This window comes from Protomyctophum parallelum, assembly GCF_964188405.1.
Source record: "Protomyctophum parallelum genome assembly, chromosome: 11".
Classification (NCBI taxonomy): Eukaryota; Metazoa; Chordata; class Actinopteri; order Myctophiformes; family Myctophidae; genus Protomyctophum; species Protomyctophum parallelum.
Window position 1 is genome coordinate 7,802,742 of NC_139707.1, and position 23,554 is coordinate 7,826,295.

The 23,554-nt window shown below is 44.0% G+C and overlaps 1 protein-coding gene across 1 annotated transcript; it reads left to right on the forward strand.

The window, feature by feature from the left end:
• Positions 1 to 23,195, forward strand: LOC310866514 (kelch-like protein 9). The gene is made up of 13 exons (XM_083776148.1): positions 1 to 146; positions 1,091 to 1,144; positions 1,894 to 2,051; positions 2,462 to 2,679; positions 6,387 to 6,522; positions 11,961 to 12,157; positions 13,326 to 13,401; positions 13,985 to 14,232; positions 17,201 to 17,555; positions 17,946 to 18,125; positions 18,830 to 18,943; positions 21,862 to 22,180; positions 22,735 to 23,195. Exons 1-13 carry the CDS (start codon positions 124 to 126, stop codon positions 22,910 to 22,912), a joined length of 2,256 nt encoding a protein of 751 aa, XP_083632274.1. The 5' UTR covers positions 1 to 123; the 3' UTR covers positions 22,913 to 23,195.
• The last annotated feature ends 359 nt before the right edge of the window (positions 23,196 to 23,554 follow it).

Below are 23,554 nucleotides of genomic sequence, written 5' to 3' on the forward strand. Positions count from 1 at the left end.
CTGAGAGGTCTACTGGGCTGCAGGGGACATCTACGTATACCGTAGCTTCACATTCTACCTCGGAGGCCTGGGTCTTCACGTACGGTCCTCAGGCTGGAGGGAGCTAGTCTCAGAAGCAGTTTCATGCGGAGGATCTCTTCTTCCAGGTGAGTCACAGTGCTGGACATGGCGTTTAATGGCGTTTTACAGCACTTAGCTCGCTGCTACGGCCATGAATGAACCTTCAAAAGTTACTAAATACCAACATTATTTTGTGTGTGTTCGACGTAATGAAGGTACCGCGTAACAGTGTTGATTTTGACCGGACGTTTTTATTTTAGTTTTAGTCATACAGTCTCTTTGTTTGAATTTAGTTTTAGTCACATTTTACTCAATGTTTTAGTCACTAAAACATTGAGTAAAATGTGACTAAAACTAGATCGTCAGTGTGCCATATCAACATTAATTAATTTTAATGACACCACGTGAAAAATTCCAACATATTTTGCTTGTCCATAAATATAAAGTTTGTCCTAAAAGAAACCCCCAAAAAAACTCTCTCACACACTTGCCAGTGTGCCAGTGATCACCCTCCTTTGTGCCAATGTTGGCACTGGTGCTTAAGGTTGCCTACCCCTGTTTTAGTCTAGATTTAGTCAACTAAATATCATAAGATTTTAGTCGACTAAATCTACAGTTGATCAGTCGTCTAAAATGTATTTTGGCGGGTGTTGATGCCGCCGTAATGACTGACCACCTAGCCATGCATTATCCCTTACTTAAGAGGTTTGTCATACCTGGATGCTGCTCAACCTGCACTTTAACTTAATTTCTATCTTATCTACTTCATTAAATCCAGTATTGTTACTTTACTAGTACTATTATTTGGTATTTTATCATTATGTCTTCTCTCTTGCTTGTCACTGAAAAATTTCACAGAACTGTGACAAATGCATTCCCACACGAGTGATATAAATCATGTGTTCATTATCTTGGCTCCATGTGCTAAATCACAATAATTTATGCCGAGTCTATCGGGTAAATTTGTTAAAAAAGAAAAAGATATAATGTGATGAAAATAAAATAGCTGAATAAACATGTCTCCACTCAGGTCTTCTACCCGGCGTGAAGCCGATGGACAGCAGCCACCAGACGCCAATCGCAGGTACCCAACCAATCATGCTTGGGTATACCGGGTACTGATCCCAACACGCTTGGGTACCGGGTACCCATTAAAATAAAATTACTGAAAATACGTGACAAATTATGCTTTTTTTGGTAATGTGTTTTGAAAATAAAAATCACTCCCGTGTGAAGTGAAGGGCGCTAATATATTAAAGTCTAACTCATGTTGATATGGTGAAGTAATGGTGATGTAAAACAAACGGTGCAAACTCAAACATTAAACGCCACTAACAATAAAGAGACAATATGACGTAATTAGCACATTATGACGTAAAATTTCCCTTCATTGTCAATGGCGTTTACAAAACAAACATTGAACTAAAGACAAGCATTACACCTGTATATGGGAGGGGCTGGCGCCCCTCAGAAAATAAAAGGGACCCATAATAATGGTCCCCGACCCTAGTTGGGGAACCAGGGCTCTAGGGGTATTGTATAGTGGGGATGACAGCGGTCCATTATGCCCTCCGTGTTTCTTCACTAGTCCGATCCAGAAGAACACAGTTTGCCGGCCACTGCTACAGAGCTGACAATGAGGTTATATCTTCCCTTCTTCTCTGGACCAGCCCAGAGGTAGAAAACTGTCGTTCCCTGATCCCTGATCGCTAGAGACACATGCATCAGTAAACAGGAACTGAGGTGGCAATGAAAGTCTGGCGTGGCATTGTGAAATCCATGATCTCGACCGCGGTCGAAAAAATGATGATGATGTCCTCTTTCTCTCTCTAGGGCTAGTGCGGATGACAGCGGTCCCGGCCGGCTCCACCGCAGGCTGTCCCGCCTGGGGAGCAGGCATCAGAACCGGGACGGCGCCGGTGGACCGCCTCCTCCCCAGCCTGACGGACCTCCGAATCCGTATCCGGACAACAGGCCGGCTCCCCAACAAGGTCTCCAACTAACCCTTGTTTACGACCCGATTCTACAAAATGCCTTCTAAATCCTAACAAAAACTGATTTGATTCTATATCAGTGGTGCTCAAACCTTTTTCCCCCAAAATTATTTGTATTCAGCTACTTTATTCCAGGGACCCCCCCAGAAGCGAAGATGTTATGAAAAGAATATATACGTATATTCAAAGATTTGCACAAATGCTCACGGCTTTTCAAAAGGTATTTCTCTTCTGTGGGGGTCCCTGGCAAAAAAACATTTTCAGACGGAAGGGTCCGTGGCAATATACATCTATTTCAGAGGGTCCTCCGACCTTGGCACGAAAACGTTTGAGAACTACATGATTTTGAATTATGACGGTTTATGTACAGTAAGTGTCTCAATAATAATAATATTGTATCCCCGCAGAGGACCGGCGAACTCCTCCAAGCTCCGGAGGCGTTGCTCCTCCTGCTGCCGGAGCCCCGCCTCCACCACAGCCCCCGGCCGGCCACGCCCCTGTGGCCACGCCCCCAAAACCAACTCCTCCTCCTCCAGCAGCAGCAGCCTACGTGAAGCCACACCTCCCCCCGAGGCCGCTGGCCAGGGTGTTCAGCAGCGGTCAGCACGGAGCTGACATCCTGCAGGTAAACTAGCTTATAGCAGCGGTCAGCACGGAGCTGACATCCTGCAGGTAAACTAGCTCATAGCAGCGGTCAGCACGGAGCTGACATCCTGTAGGTAAACTAGCTTATAGCAGCGGTCAGCACGGAGCTGACATCCTGCAGGTAAACTAGCTTATAGCAGCGGTCAGCACGGAGCTGACATCCTGCAGGTAAACTAGCTCATAGCAGCGGTCAGCACGGAGCTGACGTCCTGCAGGTAAACTAGCTTATAGCAGCGGTCAGCACGGAGCTGACGTCCTGCAGGTAAACTAGCTTATAGCAGCGGTCAGCACGGAGCTGACATCCTGCAGGTAAACTAGCTCATAGCAGCGGTCAGCACGGAGCTGACATCCTGCAGGTAAACTAGCTTATAGCAGCGGTCAGCACGGAGCTGACGTCCTGCAGGTAAACTAGCTCATAGCAGCGGTCAGCACGGAGCTGACATCCTGCAGGTAAACTAGCTCATAGCAGCGGTCAGCACGGAGCTGACATCCTGCAGGTAAACTAGCTTATAGCAGCGGTCAGCACGGAGCTGACGTCCTGCAGGTAAACTAGCTTATAGCAGCGGTCAGCACGGAGCTGACGTCCTGCAGGTAAACTAGCTTATAGCAGCGGTCAGCACGGAGCTGACGTCCTGCAGGTAAACTAGCTTATAGCAGCGGTCAGCACGGAGCTGACATCCTACAGGTAAACTAGCTCATAGCAGCGGTCAGCACGGAGCTGACATCCTGCAGGTAAACTAGCTCATAGCAGCGGTCAGCACGGAGCTGACATCCTGCAGGTAAACTAGCTCATAGCAGCGGTCAGCACGGAGCTGACATCCTGCAGGTAAACTAGCTTATAGCAGCGGTCAGCACGGAGCTGACATCCTGCAGGTAAACTAGCTTATAGCAGCGGTCAGCACGGAGCTGACATCCTGCAGGTAAACTAGCTTATAGCAGCGGTCAGCACGGAGCTGACATCCTGCAGGTAAACTAGCTTATAGCAGCGGTCAGCACGGAGCTGACATCCTGCAGGTAAACTAGCTTATAGCAGCGGTCAGCACGGAGCTGACATCCTGCAGGTAAACTAGCTCATAGCAGCGGTCAGCACGGAGCTGACATCCTGCAGGTAAACTAGCTTATAGCAGCGGTCAGCACAGTGCTGACATCCTGCAGGTAAACTAGCTTATAGCAGCGGTCAGCACGGAGCTGACATCCTGTAGGTAAACTAGCTTATAGCGGCGGTCAGCACGGAGCTGACATCCTGTAGGTAAACTAGCTTATAGCAGCGGTCAGCACGGAGCTGACATCCTGTAGGTAAACTAGCTTATAGCGGCGGTCAGCACGGAGCTGACATCCTGCAGGTAAACTAGCTTATAGCAGCGGTCAGCACGGAGCTGACATCCTGCAGGTAAACTAGCTCATAGCAGCGGTCAGCACGGGGCTGACATCCTGTAGGTAAACTAGCTCATAGCAGCGGTCAGCACGGAGCTGACATCCTGCAGGTAAACTAGCTTATAGCAGCGGTCAGCACGGAGCTGACATCCTGCAGGTAAACTAGCTCATAGCAGCGGTCAGCACGGGGCTGACATCCTGCAGGTAAACTAGCTTATAGCGGCGGTCAGCACGGGGCTGACATCCTGCAGGTAAACTAGCTTATAGCAGCGGTCAGCACGGAGCTGACATCCTGCAGGTAAACTAGCTTATAGCAGCGGTCAGCACGGAGCTGACATCCTGCAGGTAAACTAGCTCATAGCAGCGGTCAGCACGGAGCTGACATCCTGCAGGTAAACTAGCTCATAGCAGCGGTCAGCACGGAGCTGACATCCTGCAGGTAAACTAGCTTATAGCAGCGGTCAGCACGGAGCTGACATCCTGCAGGTAAACTAGCTTATAGCAGCGGTCAGCACGGAGCTGACATCCTGCAGGTAAACTAGCTTATAGCAGCGGTCAGCACGGAGCTGACATCCTGCAGGTAAACTAGCTTATAGCAGCGCTCAGCACGGAGCTGACATCCTGTAGGTAAACTAGCTTATAGAGCACCGAAGTCTGACGTCACTTTCAGTAGAGGGCGTCAGTCCCCAGGTTCATGTATTTGTTTAGTTGCATTGAAATCGCCATAGGAGGATTTTTAGAACGCTTCATATAAGAACTGTGTTTGAAAAATAAACATGTCATCCCGGCCGCTTCACTCATATGGATATGAAGAATCAACTGACTGAGAGAAAACGCTAATGTTACTGCTGCTGAATTAGTTAGATTTTCGCTAGAAGCAGACTGTATCATATATGAGTGACTGACTGTTGCAAACGATACAGAGACACCTCCCTGACAATAACGCCGAGACAGCTTGTTTATTTTTGGACCACAACGCTTATAGTAGACGATATTAAGATCACCCCATGTTATTCTCCATAGAGAAATTACTTCCGCGAACCAGGGGAATCGTCGGGATGAGCGAGTTACGTCAGGACTTCGGTGCTCTATAGCGAGTCTCTCACTAACTCCCAGCAGTGTTGTTTTCGTCGACTAAAACGAAGACGAAAAATGTCCGTCGACTACCTTTTTCCACTGAAGAAAACTAAATGGAAACTAAATTAAAACTATGCTATGGTGGCTAAAACTAAGACTAAATATACTGACAATTTCGTCACCTGTAGATTTAGTCGACTAAAATCTTATGACATTTAGTCGACTAAAACTAGACCAACACTAATACATTCAAGGTGACTAAAATGTGACTAAAACTAAGTGAAAACTATTCAATAGACTATGACTAAAACTAAAATATTGCTGCCAAAAACAACACTGACTCTCAGTGGGGGGGGGGACCGCCTCCGCTGCTCTCTAGCAACATTTCCCATTGTCGCGCGAGGGTTTATAGAGTTTCCCGAAAATAAACAATACCAGGTAGCTATACTCATCGAAACAAAGCCTGCTAGACCTAGGAAAAAGTCTATTCTCCAGGCTGGGAAGCGTCTCAGGTCCCCAGTTTCTCTCTAAAATGCAGAAGTAATGTACCGGACAGAGTAACTTCCTCTACTAAGGCATTTCCGGGTTGTGCCTATATCCACTTGGATGCATTTTATTTCATGACAGAAAATAGTGCATTTTAGAGAGAAGCTGGAGAAACTGAGACGTTTTCCAGCCTGGAGAATAGACTTTCACCATCACCAACACAAAACAGGCTTTGTTTCGGTGATTAGCGGAGTAGTTTTGTTTATTTTGGGTAAAGTAAAGTTGGACCCCTCGCACAGCAGTGGAATGTTCCCCCGTGTGCGCAGAGGCCTTCTCGTCAGGGCGTTAATGAGAGACTCGGACCAGGGCTACAGGTAAACTAAACACCTTCCCCCGAGGGAAGGTATAAAGCAGCACAACAGCGTTGACACTAAAGGGTTGCCCACCTGCCTCTGAAAAATGTATTATGGCCAAAATACACCATCATTCATATTTTCTACTCAAAATGTGTTACATAATAGTGGAAATAGCCAATCTGCACATGCAGCTCACAGTTGCGTTGAGAGCTTGTATATTTTCCACTATTTTTAGCAAACGTTTAAAACTGTATGAACCAAACCATCATGGCGATTATGCAAAAGTTAATTGCGATTAGGCGATTATGTAATAATAATGGAGACAGGCCTATACTGTATACACACTATCAGCTGATAAACTAATTACTCAATATTGTTCCTCTTCCCCCAAAAGGGCTTTGCTACGTTCCGGCTAGACGAGACTCTGTGCGATGTGATCCTGGTGCCCGGGGACAGCAGCGAGGAAAGGTTCCCAGTACACAGAGTCATCATGGCTTCAGCCAGCGACTACTTCAAGGCCATGTTCACTGGTGAGTCCCCGTACCATTAAGAACTGAGGGTCCCAGTCTACAAACGTTGAGGTTCTCTCTGGTAGTAGCAAGGATGGAGAGGAGGATCAGGAACGAGTACATCAGAGGGTCAGCGCATGTTTTGGAGATAAAGCCAGAGAGGCCAGACTGAGATGGTTTGGACACGTACACAGAGGAGGGATAGTGAGTATAGGCTATATCGGTAGAAGGATGGTGAGGTTGGATTGAACTGCCAGGCAGGAGTCTTGGTAGGGCCTCCCAAATCGCTCTGGATTAGGAGCGTCTGCTAAATGCCTAAATTGTAAATCGTAAACTCATTTCACAGTGCGGTCATAGTATAGTCTATATAGCTCTGGTCCATAGCCCTAATGCTAATTGATAACTATGATTCAGAATCATAGAAGCATTAGGGCTATGGACCAGAGCTAAGTATAGTCTAGTGTCACAAGGCACCGCTATTTTTACTTTCACTTCACGTCAACATACTGTAAATATACAGCAAAAGACAAGAAGCAGCAAAGCTGTTAAGACTTCACCATCTGACTACGTGCTGCATTAGACTTCCTGTTTTTGGAGGTTGGCAGCAGCAGCAGCTTGCACAATATTATGTAATCAATCCACTGGAATACTGTAGGGTTTTTTTTCTCCACATAAACAAGCTGTTTGTTTCAACTGTGTTTGACTTCATTCCAGCAACCTTTGTTCTAAAGCCTGTGGTTCTCAATCTCAACCCTTTGTGGGCTCATATTCCGAACAATCCTCAATTCTCGCTATAGGATTTTAATCCATTTTGACAATTCTACAAATGGCTTCTAAATCCTACACAGTTTTCTGAAAAACCCTATGTTTCGATGTCAGTGGTGCTCAACCTTTTTCATGTCAAGGACCCCAAGAATTATCTGTAATTGGCCGACGACCCCAATCTGAAAATATGTAGTTCCAGGGACCCCCCCCCCCCCCCCCCCGAAGCAAAGATTTGAGTAAAAAATGTTCGAACATAAATTCAAAGATTTGCGCCACATTTTCACGATTTTTCAAAAATAGCAGACCTACAAGCTCATAGGGGCTATGAGCTTGTATATCTGAGTAAAGTATAACATAATGCTTAAAACACCAAAAGGCGTTCGCGCACAAAATGGGTTAAACTGAGGGCCACAATGTCTGGAATGATTACAGTTTGACGCCTGGTGTTTTTTTATGCATGAATGCACTGCAGGTGCATAGATGTAGACTAACAAAAGTTACAGCGTTATATTTCCCAACAAAGCCTAATGTATCACCACTTCACCAGTCTATTAGAACACATTTTCTTCAGAATAAAGTCAATTCAAAGGGTACGGCACAAAAATAGACACTTCACAATAATCCTTCATAATGTTGATTTACTCAGCTGTCTGGCTGAAAAAGCAAAAAGCTTTTGTGAAGATCTTGTACAGTCTCTGTGCGGACCACTGGTTGAGAAACAGCTGTTCTATCTAGAACAATTAAGGCTTCTCAACCTTTACAGGCCATGAACCCCCAGAATAATCCTATTATGGGGACCCCCCACCCTGACAAGCACTTCGTAGGATCGTAGGACTTGAGGCATTACATTTTGTTTGACTCAATTCCACAGATAATATTGTGAAAATAGCAGATCTACAAGCTCACAAATCACAATGCCTCGCAACGTTGGCTATTTTCCCTATTTCTTATACTATACTACTTTTTTTATTATTTACAGTAACAACTTGGCCAATGTTTGTTGATACTTTTTATGTCGAGGTATAAAACAGGTCTTGAGTAATAAAATTAACCTAGTTTTTCATCATTTCTGAATATGGGCTATAGCCCATACCGTACGGCATACTATAGCACGCCGTTTTTCATCATTTTTGAGGATTTGAAAAAAAATGTTGGGTTATTGATGGGTTATAGCCCATCGTTTTTTGAAAATTTTAAAAATTAAATTAAATTCATGTGTGAACACGTGATGTGTTGCTGAAGAAATGTGAGGTATCTGCTGAGGTGTTGCTATGGTGCTGATGCTGCACCGCTGAGACGATGCCTGATGCGCCAGCACAAGATAACGATCTGGAAACCGTACAAATCACTGCTGTGATGTTTATCTCCAGGCCACAGGCAGGGAAGGGTTTTTTTTCCCCCCACTATAACAAAAATCTGCGAATTGATCTGCAAAACATTGCATTGATCTTGTAAAGTAGCTTTTGTTGTTATTGGTGACGTTTCTAAACATATTTGCTATTGACGTTTAGACAAAAGCATATAGATTGTGTGCCTATACTGACGTGCACAAACAAATACAGAGATGGAAAGGGAGAGAGAGAGAGAGAGAGAGAGAGAGAGAGAGACAGAGAGACAGAGAGAGAGACAGAGGGGGTGAGAAAGACAGACAGGTGCAATTAAGCCTTGCATTTGATTAACACCAACACAAACTCAGAGAAAATGGTTTTCTCACCACCTAAGTGGTGAGAATGAATGAACAGGCCTTGACAGGTTGAAGCGTGTCGAAGACAGAGACCAGTGGTGGTGCAAATGTGTCAATTGAATTTAGGTTATGGTGGCCAAGTTCCTACTTCCTCTTGTTGGAGATTCACAAAGGGGTGAGGCCCAGCGACAACATGACACATTGTATTGCACATCGCAGCCTATGAGTAATACCTACGTGTAATATTTGTCCACTTTGGTGTTGATCGCTACAGTAGTTACACCAGAATTGGTGACCTATGGAATTATGTGACTATAGTGGTTCCTATTATCTCTGCACAAGCAGCACATTGTGAATAGTGTCACAATTTTAGGGTTAAGCTATTCTTGAACTGCGCACTTAAATTACAATACCTCGATTGATCGATTGCTATGCGTTATTACTTTGAATAATCATTTGACCATAGTTTTTCTTCATATTATGATATGCTCTGCTGGACAAATCATTTTAATTTAACATGGAGTTGATCATAAAATGTGTCTGTTATTATTGTCACTTACATATTCTTTCATTTGTATGTAATCGTGTTGTCCTCAGTTTCCAGCCGTAGAGTTCAAAACTGCCAAGTCTGTGTTCTCAGACCGCCCCTGCAACACAACAAGAAATTAATTAATTCATTACGCAGTCAAAGTGTTTAACAATCAGCATCCTTCATCATGTCAACACCAGTGATGGGCAAGCTACTTGGAAAATGTAGTAAGCTACACTACCAGTTACTCTCTATTAAATATAGCTCAACTACAACGAAGCTATCCCCAGATAATTGTAGCAAGCTACACTATAAGCTACATGGCAAAAGTAGCTAGCTACATGGACACTACTTTTTTTTAAAATATTTTTTATCAACTTAATGATCAAGTTTCCACCGAACAAATAGCCTATAGACAGGCAAAAATGCTGAGTTAGATTTTTTATTAAAAAACAAGCCCTCTGTCTGGCTTTTGGTGTCAACTTTTTCACATTTACTTGTATTAATGTACCTTGCGGTGTCAGGAGCCGGCTGATTCATGTGTTCAGTGTTGGGAAAGTTCTTTTTTTTATTAACTATTACTATAGTTCAGTTCACAGTTAATTTTTTTTAAAGGAACTAATTCAGTTCATAATTCAACATTTTGAACTAAAGTTCATGGTTCCAAAAAATTAACGATTTTAGTTATTTTTTGTTATTTTATTTTAATTATTATTATTGCCACAGCCTAGCCATTTGCACACCAGCTGAGAGACATAATTTAGACTAGAGAATGCTAGTCTCTCAAGACAGACTGTTGCCTCGATAGGCACTGTTTTACCGAATATTTGAGGATGGGATACTCAGATTGAGAGAATGCTGACAGGCACTTAAATGAGATGTTAATGTCCTGTAGGTAGACTTAGAAATAAAACTAGTGTTGACTAATCAATACAAGTGGCTCTTATTTTGATGGGGCAGTTTCTGCACAAGAAGTCCGTTTGACTTGTAAACAAGCTACGATGAATGAGCTGTCAAAGTACTATAGTCACTAAACCACGTTAGCGATCATATTTACAATATGAAAACTTTCACTTAGAAAATAATGTAGGTTACACACGCTGGAATTAAAGGTATATTCAGTGATTTCACTTAATTCAAATATCACTTATTTTTTTGTTTTGTTGTGATAATCCTCCCTACTATAGAGTGTGCTGGCCATATAAGGAGTTCCTCCCTGTCCCCAGTTAACCCCTGGGGGTCAAAAAACCGTAGGTTTCGTTTTTGACTCTCTATCCTGATTGGACGAAAGGCTGGGTCCCACAGCCAAAAACGAAACCTAAGGTTTTTTGAGTAAAATCACTGAATATACCTTTAAACATGGAACCTGCAGGCAGCATTAGGTGAGTAATTAATTGTGTTGTGCTAGAGATAAAAGGACAGCTGCTGCGTGGGATCCTCTTGCTGCTTAACAACATAACTGTGTCAGACTCTTCTTATCTAAACCAACCAATCATGGATTTTTTTCCAGGGATTTTTTTCCCCCACAAAACTTTATTTAACAGTAAATTTGTAACTTATAGCTTTTGTTGAAAGCTACGTCACTACTTGGGTCTAAAAATAGCTACACTACAAAAAACGCTACTTGGTTCAAAAGGAGTGAAGCTACCATCAAGCTACTGATAAATGTAGTTAAGCTATGTAGCTTCGCTACTTGTAGCTAGCTACTGCCCAACACTGGTCAACACACAGAGAATGACGGAGGGATCTCGGCATGGTGGAGATTTGCACACCACTGAGCGCGCCATACTAGTAGTCACACGCCTCCGTCTGGTTTCCTCCCACAGGGACGTGCAGAGAGTGTCAGAGGGGCAGGGGGCCGGAATACCGTAAGAGGGCACTTTTGGACAAAAATAGCGAAAAATAGAAGATCTACAACATACATGGGCAACTGGCGGCCCGGGGGGCCCCCACCTTCACTTAAAATCAGAATACTGATATATTATTGATTTCAGCTGTTACAATTCCAAACATGCAAACATGACCCGCTTTTGTATGTCCAATGTGTTTAGATGTAGTTCATAAAGTTAACATAACTATAACTACATTTATTTGAAATTAAATAAAAAGGTAATTTTTCATGATTCCAATTAAAATATTGCAAAAATAGCCGATCTACAAGCTCAAAACGTGTCTATTTTTGCTACGACAGTAATATGCAACGTGGCCCCTCTGGAGTGAGTGTGGAAATATAGTGGCCCTCTCCATCGTCAAAGTTGCTCACCCCTGATCTACAAGATCAGCTATTTTTCGGGGCGCAACCCAGCACTCTTTAGCTAGTGGAGAGGAGATGCAGTGTACGACATGGATTTCTTTCTTGAACAAATGTGTTACGCAAAATATATACTGCATATATCCTTTGGTGTCTTTGATGTCCTTTGATGTATATACTGTATATATCCTTTGATGTCCTTTGATGTCCATGTGTGCACTCCCCTATAGGTGGCATGAGGGAGCAGGAGATGGGAGAGATCAAACTGCACGGGCTGACTAAGACGGGTCTGAAGAACATCATAGACTTCATCTACACGTCCAGAGTCACCCTGAACATGACCAACCTGCAGGACACGCTGGAAGCAGCCAACTTCCTGCAGGTCCTCCCCGTGCTGGCCTTCTGCAACCAGCTGCTCAGCAGTGAGGTGAGTGAGACAGGCTCATTGCCACTGTAAAGCTGGCTTAGGTGAGTGAGACAGGCTCATTGCCACTGTAAAGCTGGCTTAGGTGAGTGAGACAGGCTCATTGCCACTGTAAAGCTGGCAGTGAGGTGAGTGAGACAGGCTCATTGCCACAGTGAGGTGAGTGAGACAGGCTCATTGCCACTGTAAAGCTGGCAGTGAGGTGAGTGAGACAGGCTCATTGCCACTGTAAAGCTGGCTTACCAGCCAAGGTGCCTGGACCGAGCCACGGCCCAGGCCGGATCATTGTTTTCTTCATGTACTGTATGCCTTCCTTTTGTTGTAAATTGAACTATTGCACGTATAGTGTTTGGGAAGTCTGAAGTATAAAATACTTCAGCAGTACCGAAGTGCTTAAGTCTGTATTGTCGAACTTTTTCCCATGTCAAACCTTCTCAGGTCAAGGACCCCCAAATTGACACATATTAGCCCCCGTTTGAAAAAAATATGCCAGGGTCAGGGACAGATTTAATTAAGAAAACTAATCCATAATAAAAAATATGTATATTTAGCCTTTTTTCAAAAATGTTATAGCAGAAATAGCCAATCTAGTCATGCTCATGCGGTATGATTGAGCATGTAATTTTTCTATTCTATTTTTGTGCAACACTGATTTTATACATAATTATACACATAAATAGTGCTTAAAGCTGTACCTCTTCTATCCCCGGATTTGAACCAGTTGTGCTGATTTTCTTTTTAATACCATTTAACTAATAGAGCCTGCCTGCTTGCTCAGGGGATAAATGTAATCTTGCCTTCAGGTCAAAAGTCGTGTCAAACTAGAAACAGGATGTCTCACCTAGACACAGGACCTAAATGTCTCAATAGAAGAACCACCCCAATCGTATAACCAGATATATTGTATTTATAACAACATACTGTACTTAACATACCGTTTGGACAAAAGGACATCTTGCTAAATTATAAAAATCATTCATAAAAATAAGAAGTTACATAGTGACGCCTTAAGTGGTTAATAAAACTCAATGAAAGTTTTTAAAATCTATTGTTATTACTTACTTATTCATTACTTTATTTCATAATCAATAGTTGCAGCCTTGGACCAAAATGTGTGTCCCGCAGGCTGGAGGTAGTAAATGTATGTATTTCTTTGTTTTAATGGGTGAAGATCACGATAGAGAACTGTGTGGAGGTGGAGCGCATGGCTGCTGACCTGCAACTGGACGACCTCAAGGGGAATATAGGTGAGTGGAAATGGAACTCATGACTCCATTTCATTCCTGGCAAGAAAAACACATTGGATACCAACTGATTATTGAACTAACCAGGAACATGTCATTTCATGCATTCGTTAATAAACGCCATTGACAATGAAGGGAAAACATACGTCATTTTTGTACCTCATTACGTCAAATATTGTCTCTTTATTGTTAATGGCATTTAATGTTTGTGTTGGCACCGTGTGCTTTACATCACCATTACATCAGCTAATCAACATGAGTTAGACTTTAATATATTAGCGCCCCTCACTTCACACGGGTGTGATTTCTTTAACCCATTCTGACCGGGCACCCATTTTGGTGTCAGCATCATGTTATGCTTTAGCTATTGAAAAATAGCAGATCTACAAGCTCATATCGCGCCACCGAGTGGCGCGATACGAGCTTGTAGGTCTGCTATTTTTTTGAAAAATCGAAGAACGACTGACATTTTTAGAATCTGATCTCAGGTCAGAATGGGTTCATCAGGACCAGTGTGTGTCCGGCGGAAACCTCGTATGAATCTGATCTCAGGTCAGAATGGGTTAATTCGCCACTGTGTGTCCAGGTGACTTTGTGAGCCAGAATCTGGCGGCGTTGGTGCAGAGCGGCCGCTACCTGCAGCTGTCCGAGGCCACGTTGGCGAGCGCGCTGTCCAGCGACTCCCTGCGGGGCTTCTCCGAGATGGAGCTGTACCGCATCGCCCGAGTGTGGCTGGACCACGACGCCACGGCGCGGGCCTCCAGCGTCTACGCCCTGATGCGCCACGTCCGCTTCCCCCTCATGAGCCCCACCGAGCTCATCCACATCTCCCAGGTAAGAAAAATACTATCATGGAGACAGTAAAACACTTTGGAGAGTACTTAACCCATTCTGACCTGAGATCAGATTCATACGAGGTTTCCACTGGACAACACACTGGTCTGATGAACCCATTCTGACCTGAGATCAGATTCTAAAAATGTCAGTCGTTCTTCGATTTTTCAAAAATAGCAGACCTACAAGCTCGTATCGCGCCACTCGGTGGCGCGATATGAGCTTGTAGATCTGCTATTTTTCAATAGCTAAAGCATAACATGATGCCAACACCAAAATGGGTACCCGTTCAGAATGGGCTAATGATGATTTATTGAACTGAATGGAGAATTCATTACTAAACCTTCTGATATAGAAAACTACTTCAATAATTACTTCCTCAGTAAAGTGAACACACTAACGGCCGATACATACTCCTATTTTACCGCTGTAGTGCCGAAATGATTTCGGCTCGTCAGAAATTTTCAGTAGCACCGAAGAACCGACTTTAGGACGGTACCCGCCCCCCCGAACCTCAAATGACGTCACATTGTAGGCTCTATAGAGCCGAACCGACTTTAGGACGGTACCCGCCCCCCGAACCTCAAATGACGTCACATTGTAGGCTCTATAGAGCCGAACCGACTTTTATTCGGCTCTAAAATAGGAGTATGAATCACGCCTAAGAAATCAAATGTTGCCTGTGGGTGGTGGGCTGTCCAAAGCTATAATACAAAATTATGTGTGAGAAGGATATAGTGTGTTTGAATTCAAGCCTATCAGTGTTGATTGTATGGTAAGGCTACTTCATGCAATTAAAGGGATTGTGACATAAAAAAAAAGGTTTTGGAATTGTTCTTGTTTTCTTTAGGTTTTCTAATCTCAATTGCACCCAAAAAACATGAACTTTTAACATTCAGTAGATTTTCTGTGATCTGGGGTTTTCTGGCTCAAACAGGTGCTCTGATTTGCCGGCAGTAAGTGACATCACTTACTGCAAATCCCATATATGTCAATGGGATTTGCCAGCAGATGTCACTGTTTCACTGTGTTGCCTGTTTTCATTGTAGCTCAAAAGGCCCCAAAAACCCCAAAGAAAACTTCAGACCACAGAAAATCCACTGAATGTTCAAAGTTCAGGTTTTTTGGGTGTAATTGAGGTCATAAAACCTAAAAGAAAAAAGAAAAAGAAAAAGAAATGAAAATGAATGTCATGAAACCTTTAAGTGTGATAAACCTTGTGGGTTTGACAACATCGATGGCAGATTGCTTCAGTTATCAGCTAAATCAATATTGCTAAGCCTGGCTGTAGGCCATATTCATGTATTAAGGATTGTGCTTATCCTGATTTGTGGAAAATTTTAAAGGTTACTCCTCTGTCAAAAAACAGTAGGGTGCCCTTTACGGGTCCAAACAGTAGGCCCATCAGCATTCTGCAGATATTAACAATATCAACTCAGATTTACAGCATGCATACAAAGCAGGTTACTCTACAAGTACTGCACTGACTGTCTTACTGATGAGTGGTTCAAACAGATTGACATGAAGTCAGTCGTGGGGGTGGTGCTCTTGGATTTCAGCACAGCCTTTGTTTGACCTTATAGATCATGAGCTACTACTCATGAAACTATCAGCATATGGATTAAAATATTCTGCCATTGATATATTGAAGGGCTATTTAGTGAACAGGAAACAAAGTGTTATGTTCAATGGTTCCCTTTCAAAGATTGAGACACTTAAGTGTGGAATTCCACATGGAAGCTGTCTTGGCACCCTTCTTTATTCTATTTTTGTAAATGATATGCCATATGTATTAAAATATGCAGGTATGGGGATTTATGCGGATGACACGACTATGTATGCATCGTCAGAGATTATTGAACACATCAATGAGGTGCTTCAACTAGTCAACCTCAACACAGCTACAATAATGTATAAGATCTACAATAAGCTACTTCCAACCTGCATGCAGGATCTGTTCAAACCCAGGTAGAGTAGATACGAACTCAGAGGAACTGAAATATTCAAAAAAATCTAAATCTCAAGGACTAACACAAAAGATTCGCCATTGGGGTGAATCTGTGGAACGAACTCAATACAGAACTAAAAGAGAGCAACTCCATAAGAACATTTAAAAGATCATATAAAGCTATGATAATTGACAAATATATAAAATTTAATATATACAGTATGCATAGGCACTATTAGGCAGTAGATATTTATATAATACAAAATTATATAAATAAAAATATATAAATAATATAAATTATTTGAAGTAACCACTTCAAACCTAAATATACAAACACATATGCAGTAAAAGTAAACAATAATACACACTATATTTGAAGCAACCACTTCAAATATAAAAGCACGCTTTAAAGAAAAGCTAAATGTATGTGGGCGTAACTAGTATAAGGCATATAAGCTAAGAAGCACAGCACTATAGAGAATCAGTTTTCCCATTGCTACTGTTCCTGTTTTTGTTTTTTTCTATTCCTTTTTTTCCCTTTTATTATTTGAATCATTAATAAGGTGGGCATAATAAGCTTCGGCTTCAGCCCAAACCTTTTCAGTCAAACTGTATTTCTGTAACCCTCATTCTGAAATGTACTGTACTGTAAATGACTGAGATAAATAAACTAACTAACTAACTAACTAGAGTTAAAACTGGTTTCTGAATGGATTATGGAAAATAAGACGAAGTTGAATGTCTTAAAAACTAAATGTATCGTAATTGGTTCTAAATATGCTCTCAGGACAGATAGCATATCACCTGACATACCCGTCAGGTGAAAAGAAGCGGATTGGACTCCTCATGCATAGAAGGAAGCATGAGGTCAGTCCGTTGCACTCCCCAGGTTGTCAGAGGAAGTGTATAGCGCCCAGGATTACATTAGGACAGTTGACACTGGGTGAAACTTAAAATAGACTAAGACTAAAACATTTCAGATGACTAAAATACGACTAAAACTGAACGCTCTCGTCCCAGGAGGACGAGGAGGGAAGCGGCGTTGGCAGGTCCGTGATGCGCACGGACGCGGCCTGCGTCAACCTGCTGCTGGAGGCCAGCAACTACCAGATGATGCCCTTCATGCAGCCGCTGCTGCAGACGGAGCGCACGCGCATCCGCTCCGACGCCACGCGCCTGCTGGCGCTGGGCGGCGTGATGCGGCAGCAGCTGGTGGTGAGCCGCGAGCTGCGGCTGTACGACCCCGCGGTGGAGGAGGAGGTGACCGGCGGCGGCGGCGGAGGAGGCGGCCACTGGAGGGCGCTGAGGCCCATGGAGGTGCCGCGCTACCAGCACGGCGTCGCTCTGCTGGGCGGCTTCCTCTACATCGTCGGCGGTCAGTGGGTTATTTTTTCCTTTCATTTTATCAGCTTGCAGAGCTGATCAATGTTCGCCCAAAGTAGTAGTAGTAGTAGGGTGAACAGATTATTAAGGCCAAGCCCTACCTGGACCCTCATCAAACCCTGTACACTCAAAACACTGCCCCCGCTGCCACCCTTAGACATTCCATATGTCGATCTGACCTCATCAAACCCTGTACACTCAAGACACGCTCCATATATGGCCAGTACAGAATTCATTCCATATGCTGGTTTGACCCCAAAAGCGCCAGCGCTCGCCCAGCAGTCTGCTGTCACCCAGGTGGAGGATGCGTGCATGCGGCCGAGGTCGCTTCTCGCCGTCAGGCGTCCCACTGGTAATAGATAGAATGTGTTTGTCCCTACAGGCCAGATCACCTACGACACCAAGGGTAAGACGGCAGTGGACACGGCCTACCGCTACGACCCTCGCTTTGACGCGTGGCTTCAGATCGCTCCGCTCAACGAGAAGAGGACCTTCTTCCATCTCAGCGCTCTGAAAGGGAAGCTCTACGCAGTCGGCGGAAGGAACGCCTCGGGAGAGATCGGTGAGTGGGGCCGATATGCTGCCTCTATAAATAAGCCTGCAGTTCAAAATTCCATTTAGTTTGTCATTTTTTAGTCATCTGAAGTCTAATTTTAGTGTTTAAGATTTTAGTCGACTAAATGTACCGTTGATTTAGTCAACTAAAATGCATTTTGGCGGGCGCGTCGCAATGCGTGATTTTACACTTGCTGAAAATAGCCGGTCTACAAGCTCACAGCGCATCGTGAGCTTATACGTAGATCTGCTGTTTTCAGCATGCAACCAAGGAACTCGTTTTTATTTGTTGACAAAATTGATAATATGTTTAGTCTCAGTTTTAGTCATCATAGCTTAGTTTTTATGTAGTTTTCTTCAGTGAAAAAAAAGATAGTCGACAGACATTTTTTTGTTTCATTTTACGCGCTCAAGCGTCAAATTGTTGTTAAACATCGGCATTACTAAATTTAGTCTACACAATTATAGAATGTAGGAGATTATTGTCTTGCCTGTTATCTCTCGAACGGTACCAACATCAATACATCATGGAATTGTGGACAAAATAACACAATTCTTACATTTTGGGTTCGAGAGGCTAAAATCTCATCAAATGGTGACCAGTCCGTGGCTCAAATGCCGAAACAGTTACGGGCCTTGACATGAAAAGGGTTGACCACTGTACTGTACTGTACTATACAATTCTACATTCTCTGTGGTCATTTTTTCCAGACACGGTAGAGTGCTACAACCTGAGGAAGAATGAGTGGTCGTTCGTGACCAACATGGTGGAGCCACATTACGGCCATGCGGGCAGCGTCCACGGCGACCTGATGTATGTCTCAGGTACTGGAAGACCGCTCGTCTTTTTGGGGACTACAGCGGTACCCGTTGGGCTGGGCACTGTGGCCTACTTGGAACGATGCAAGTTGGAAATGCATGCCCCGTCCAGTTATTTCGATCGGTGGGGAAGGGGGGGGGGGGGAGGGGGGAGTTAATATAGCATCCAAATATGCTATTTTAACTGCTAAATAAATACATCAAAGGAGTGAGGGGCGCTCTTATCATCATACATCAACTCATTCCGGGCTAATCACAATTTGAGTCCTCAGTTTTGTCTTCAATGTTTATGTCAAAACTGGCCATTCGTTGTCAATGGCATTCAATGTTCGTTTTAGGTTAGGACAATGTTTGTGTTTACATAAACCCTCAAAGCTGGACATAGGAGGGGTTAGCGCCCCTAAAAACAGTTTTTTGTTTATGGGGGTCCACAGCCAAATAAAATGCAAGTGAATTTGGGGGTCCTTCCTTGAGACATGAAAGAAGAAGTGGATGGATGTGTAACAGCTATTCCCTGGGGCGGTCAGTTTAGAGAGCTGGATGGGCAGATCGTAACAACACTCAGGCCTTAAGGTAGTGACGTACACAACAGAGAGCCTGCGTTGTTGACCTACATCAACCCCACTTTCTGTTGCACGTCATACTCGCATATAGGCTCTTTAGGGCTTTGTTCGAATTCTAATCTCAAGTTGTTTCTTAGCAACCGTGGGATGAGAAGAAACTAGCTTGTCACCGCGGCGGGAATTCTTCGCCGTGCAGAATCAGACCAAGAGCATGCAGGAAACACAAAAGAGATGTGGTCCATCGAAGTGGGTCAGAGACAGCTAGAGACCTTTCAAACAATGCCAAACCGCAGCTTTCAGAAGTCTGACTATGGTTCCGTCTGCTTGCATGGCATGCCAGAAAACATCTCACAGAAACGACAAGGCTAAATACAACATTCCTTTAGCCACTGTTTAAAGTAAGTATGCATAGGAAGAATAGTTTTCGTACGATATTGTTGCAGTGTCAGTTAACTTGTGTCTCCGTATTTCAAGGTCATACACGAGTGTCACCAAAAGTAGCGACAATAGCAGATACAAGTTCACAAACGCATCACATCCGGACTATTTTACCTGACATTTCTGAACATTTTTGAAAGTCAAATTGTCAAGACAAATAAACGGATTCTGAAGGAATACCAAACGCGTATAAATAATATAATCAATGAACTACAAGCCCAAATAATTAGTATTTGTTGTGGTAGTGCAGGGTGTGGGGTTGAGTTCGATAAGCAGTAGCTGATTGAACACAAATAAAACAAAGAGCAGATCCTGGAGATGGATGTCACAATACAAGACAAGGCTCTCTTCACAGTTTGCAGCTTGCAACACCTGACCACTTCCTTCCTCTTCAAAACCAAACAAACACACCCTCTGTGCTTTTTGACAGAGAGAAGAACTGTCTCAGAGCCTCCCCCACACACACACACACACCCTCACACACACACACACACACACACACACACACACACACACACACACACACACACACACACACACACACACACACACACACACACACACACACACACACACACACACACACTTTTTCCTCTATTCACTTCACCATTTCTACCGTTTTTAATGCTTGTGTATTTTTACATCAAAGTTCCATTACGGTCAGTGGTGGACAGTAACTAAGTCCATTTACTTGAAGAGTATACTGTCATTTTTGGAGCATGAGTATGACTGAGACTACATTCCATTTCAAAGACAAAACAATATTAGTGAAAATAGCAAATCTACTATCTCACTACACGTCACGATGCTAAACTAACCTTTATGTTTGTGTAGAACAGCATAAATGAAGCATAGCGTTAGTTCATGCAGGGTGACTCGGGGAGTCGCAAAAGCCCAGCTGTAATCATCTGTCAGTCTGCTGATTGGTTCCAGTCAGCCACACACCAATCACACTTCATTCCCTCATTCCCTCATCAAGTCGCTAAGTCTCCACCAATCACACTTCATTCCCTCGTTCCCTCATCAAGTCGCTAAGTCTCTCCCCATCCCGTCCAATAGGCACGTTGGCAAGACAGGAGACATGGCAAGCTGTCCTTCTCACCCATTGAGATCTTAGAGTATATATATTTATAGAGAAGGCACCCAGAGGAAATCATGAGGCGAAATGGACATAGTGGCCGAATGAAGGTATTGCAGCCTGGCCCCAAACACATGAACGCGCTGTCCGTTGACTATCATTGTACACGTTCACGACGGACGACGCTCGTGCGCGTTCAACGGCAGCGCGTTCATGTGTTTGGGGCCACTCACCATTGCAATCCGTCCCAGAATGCACTCTGTTCCTACCAGGAAGGAGGAGTGAATCCGCCTCATGAGCTTTTGAGCAACTCAATGCAAGTGGATGGGAGGAGAACTCGGGTGTCTTCTCTAGATATATATACTCTATATGATTGAGATGCATGGTAAATGACGGGATTTCTCCATAAAGATAATCGTTCGTTTCAGTAGCAAGAGCTTGAAAATGTCTTTTAAATCTAGTCAGCCAGGCCTGCAGTAGGCTATGCACTGGACAACATGTGCATGACATTATTTCAATAAACTAGAAATACACAATGGTAGAGGGTGAAACAGTATGCAACTCAATCAACTTGCGACCATCTGACAGGAGTTTTCATGTAATGCACGGAAGACTACAGTGATTAGTATTATTCATGAGTGATTCATGGGTGTTGTGGGTTCAAATCCCAATCCCGATGACCTTTGTTGCGTGTCACCGCCCCCCCCAATCTCTCTCTCTCCTGTCAGTCCTATCAATAAAGGCATAAAAGCCAAAAATAAATCTTACAAAAAAAAGACATCATAAAGATGAGCTCACTGTCCCTTACACTGTAACAATGTGTCTGCCTCTGCCACTAACTATAGGTGGCATCACCAAGGACACCTTCCAGAACGAGCTGTGGTGCTACGACCCCGCGGACGACGCGTGGAGCCAGCGGGCCGACATGTTGGAGCTGCGCGGCCTCCACTGCATGTGCACGGTGGGCGAGCGGCTCTACGTCATGGGCGGGAACCACTTCAAGGGCAGCAGCGACTACGCCGACGTGCTGAGCTGCGAGTGCTACAGCCCCGCGGCGGACCAGTGGACGGCGGTGGCGCCCATGCCCCGCGGCCAGAGCGACGTGGGCATCACCGTGTTCCAGGGCATGGTCTACGTGGTGGGGGGATACTCGTGGAACAGCAGGTGGGTGCATGGGTGGTTTAAGAAGCACTGAGGGGTGCTCTGCTCCCTTCAGGTTTTTTGGAACCGATTTTTCTCATGATCGGCCGATAATGATCTTGTGCGTATGGGGAGAATTTGAATATTTCCAAAATTATTATATGTCAAAACCCACGTCAAAATTGTTCCTGTGTGAACAAGCTCACTTTTTGAAAAGTTGTGAAAATTGTGTGTAATTCTTGGAATAATATTCCAAGAATTACACACATTTTCAGTTAAAAATGTTTGCTGTGAAAGAATATATATTATATATTCTTTCACAGCAAACATTTTTAACTCATAACTTTGCTTCTGGGGGGGGGGGTCCCTGGAACAACCTATTTTCAGATGGGGGTCGGCGGCCAAATACATATAATTGTCGGGCTCCTCGACATGAAAAATGTTGAGAACCGCTGATATAGAAACGTAGGTTTCTTCCCAGAAAACTGATTCAGAAGGCAAAATGTGGATAATCTGGTCTCAGTCCTAAATGTGTCAAAGGAGACTTCATGCGAGTATACTTCTCCCCACCCCTGCAGGTGCATGGTGGACTGCGTGCAGAGGTACGACCCAGAGCAGGACGTGTGGGACCGCGTCTTCGACGTCCTGGAGCCCCTGGGAGGGATCCGAGCGTGCACCATGACCGTGCACGTGCCCGAGGGCTCCGTGGACGACGCCCAGATACCCGAGTGCCCGCTGCCCACATCCAAGAACTGAGAGAAAGAGACAGAAAAACTCCTGTCGCAAATTTCCCTTTTTTTTTCACTTTCAAACTGGCCTTATTTTGGGCATGCTTCCATCCATCTACAACCGCTTATCTGTAGTCGGGTCGCAGGGGCAACAGCTTCACCAGAGAGGGAAGTCTGGGGGATCCCGAGGCGTTCCAAGGCCAGTGAGTCGATGGAATCCCTCCATTCCGTCCTTGGTTTGCCCCGGGGTCTCCTCCCAGTGGGATGTGCATCAAAGACCTCCCTAGGGCGATGCTTGAGCATCTAGGGAGCATCTAGGAAGCATGTCACAGTCATTCATAATTTTAAGTAAAAACCTTAAAAAAAATGCGAAAATGACACTGTACATATATTATGTATTTATGTTATTGGAATAGTGATCTGTTGGACTTCTTGCTGACACCAAATGTGTAATAAAATAACAGGCTTCAATAAAATCAGCAAAATATCGCCGACCCCCATCTGAAAATATGTTGTTCCAGGGATCCCCCAGAAGCAAAGTTATGAGTTAAAAACGTTTGCTGTGAAAGATTTTGTAGTCATCCTTAGGGCCCCAAATCACGAGTGGCTATTTCAAACACAATTTTTTTTGACCTGGGATATTTTGACGGCAGTAATTGCCTGTCATAAT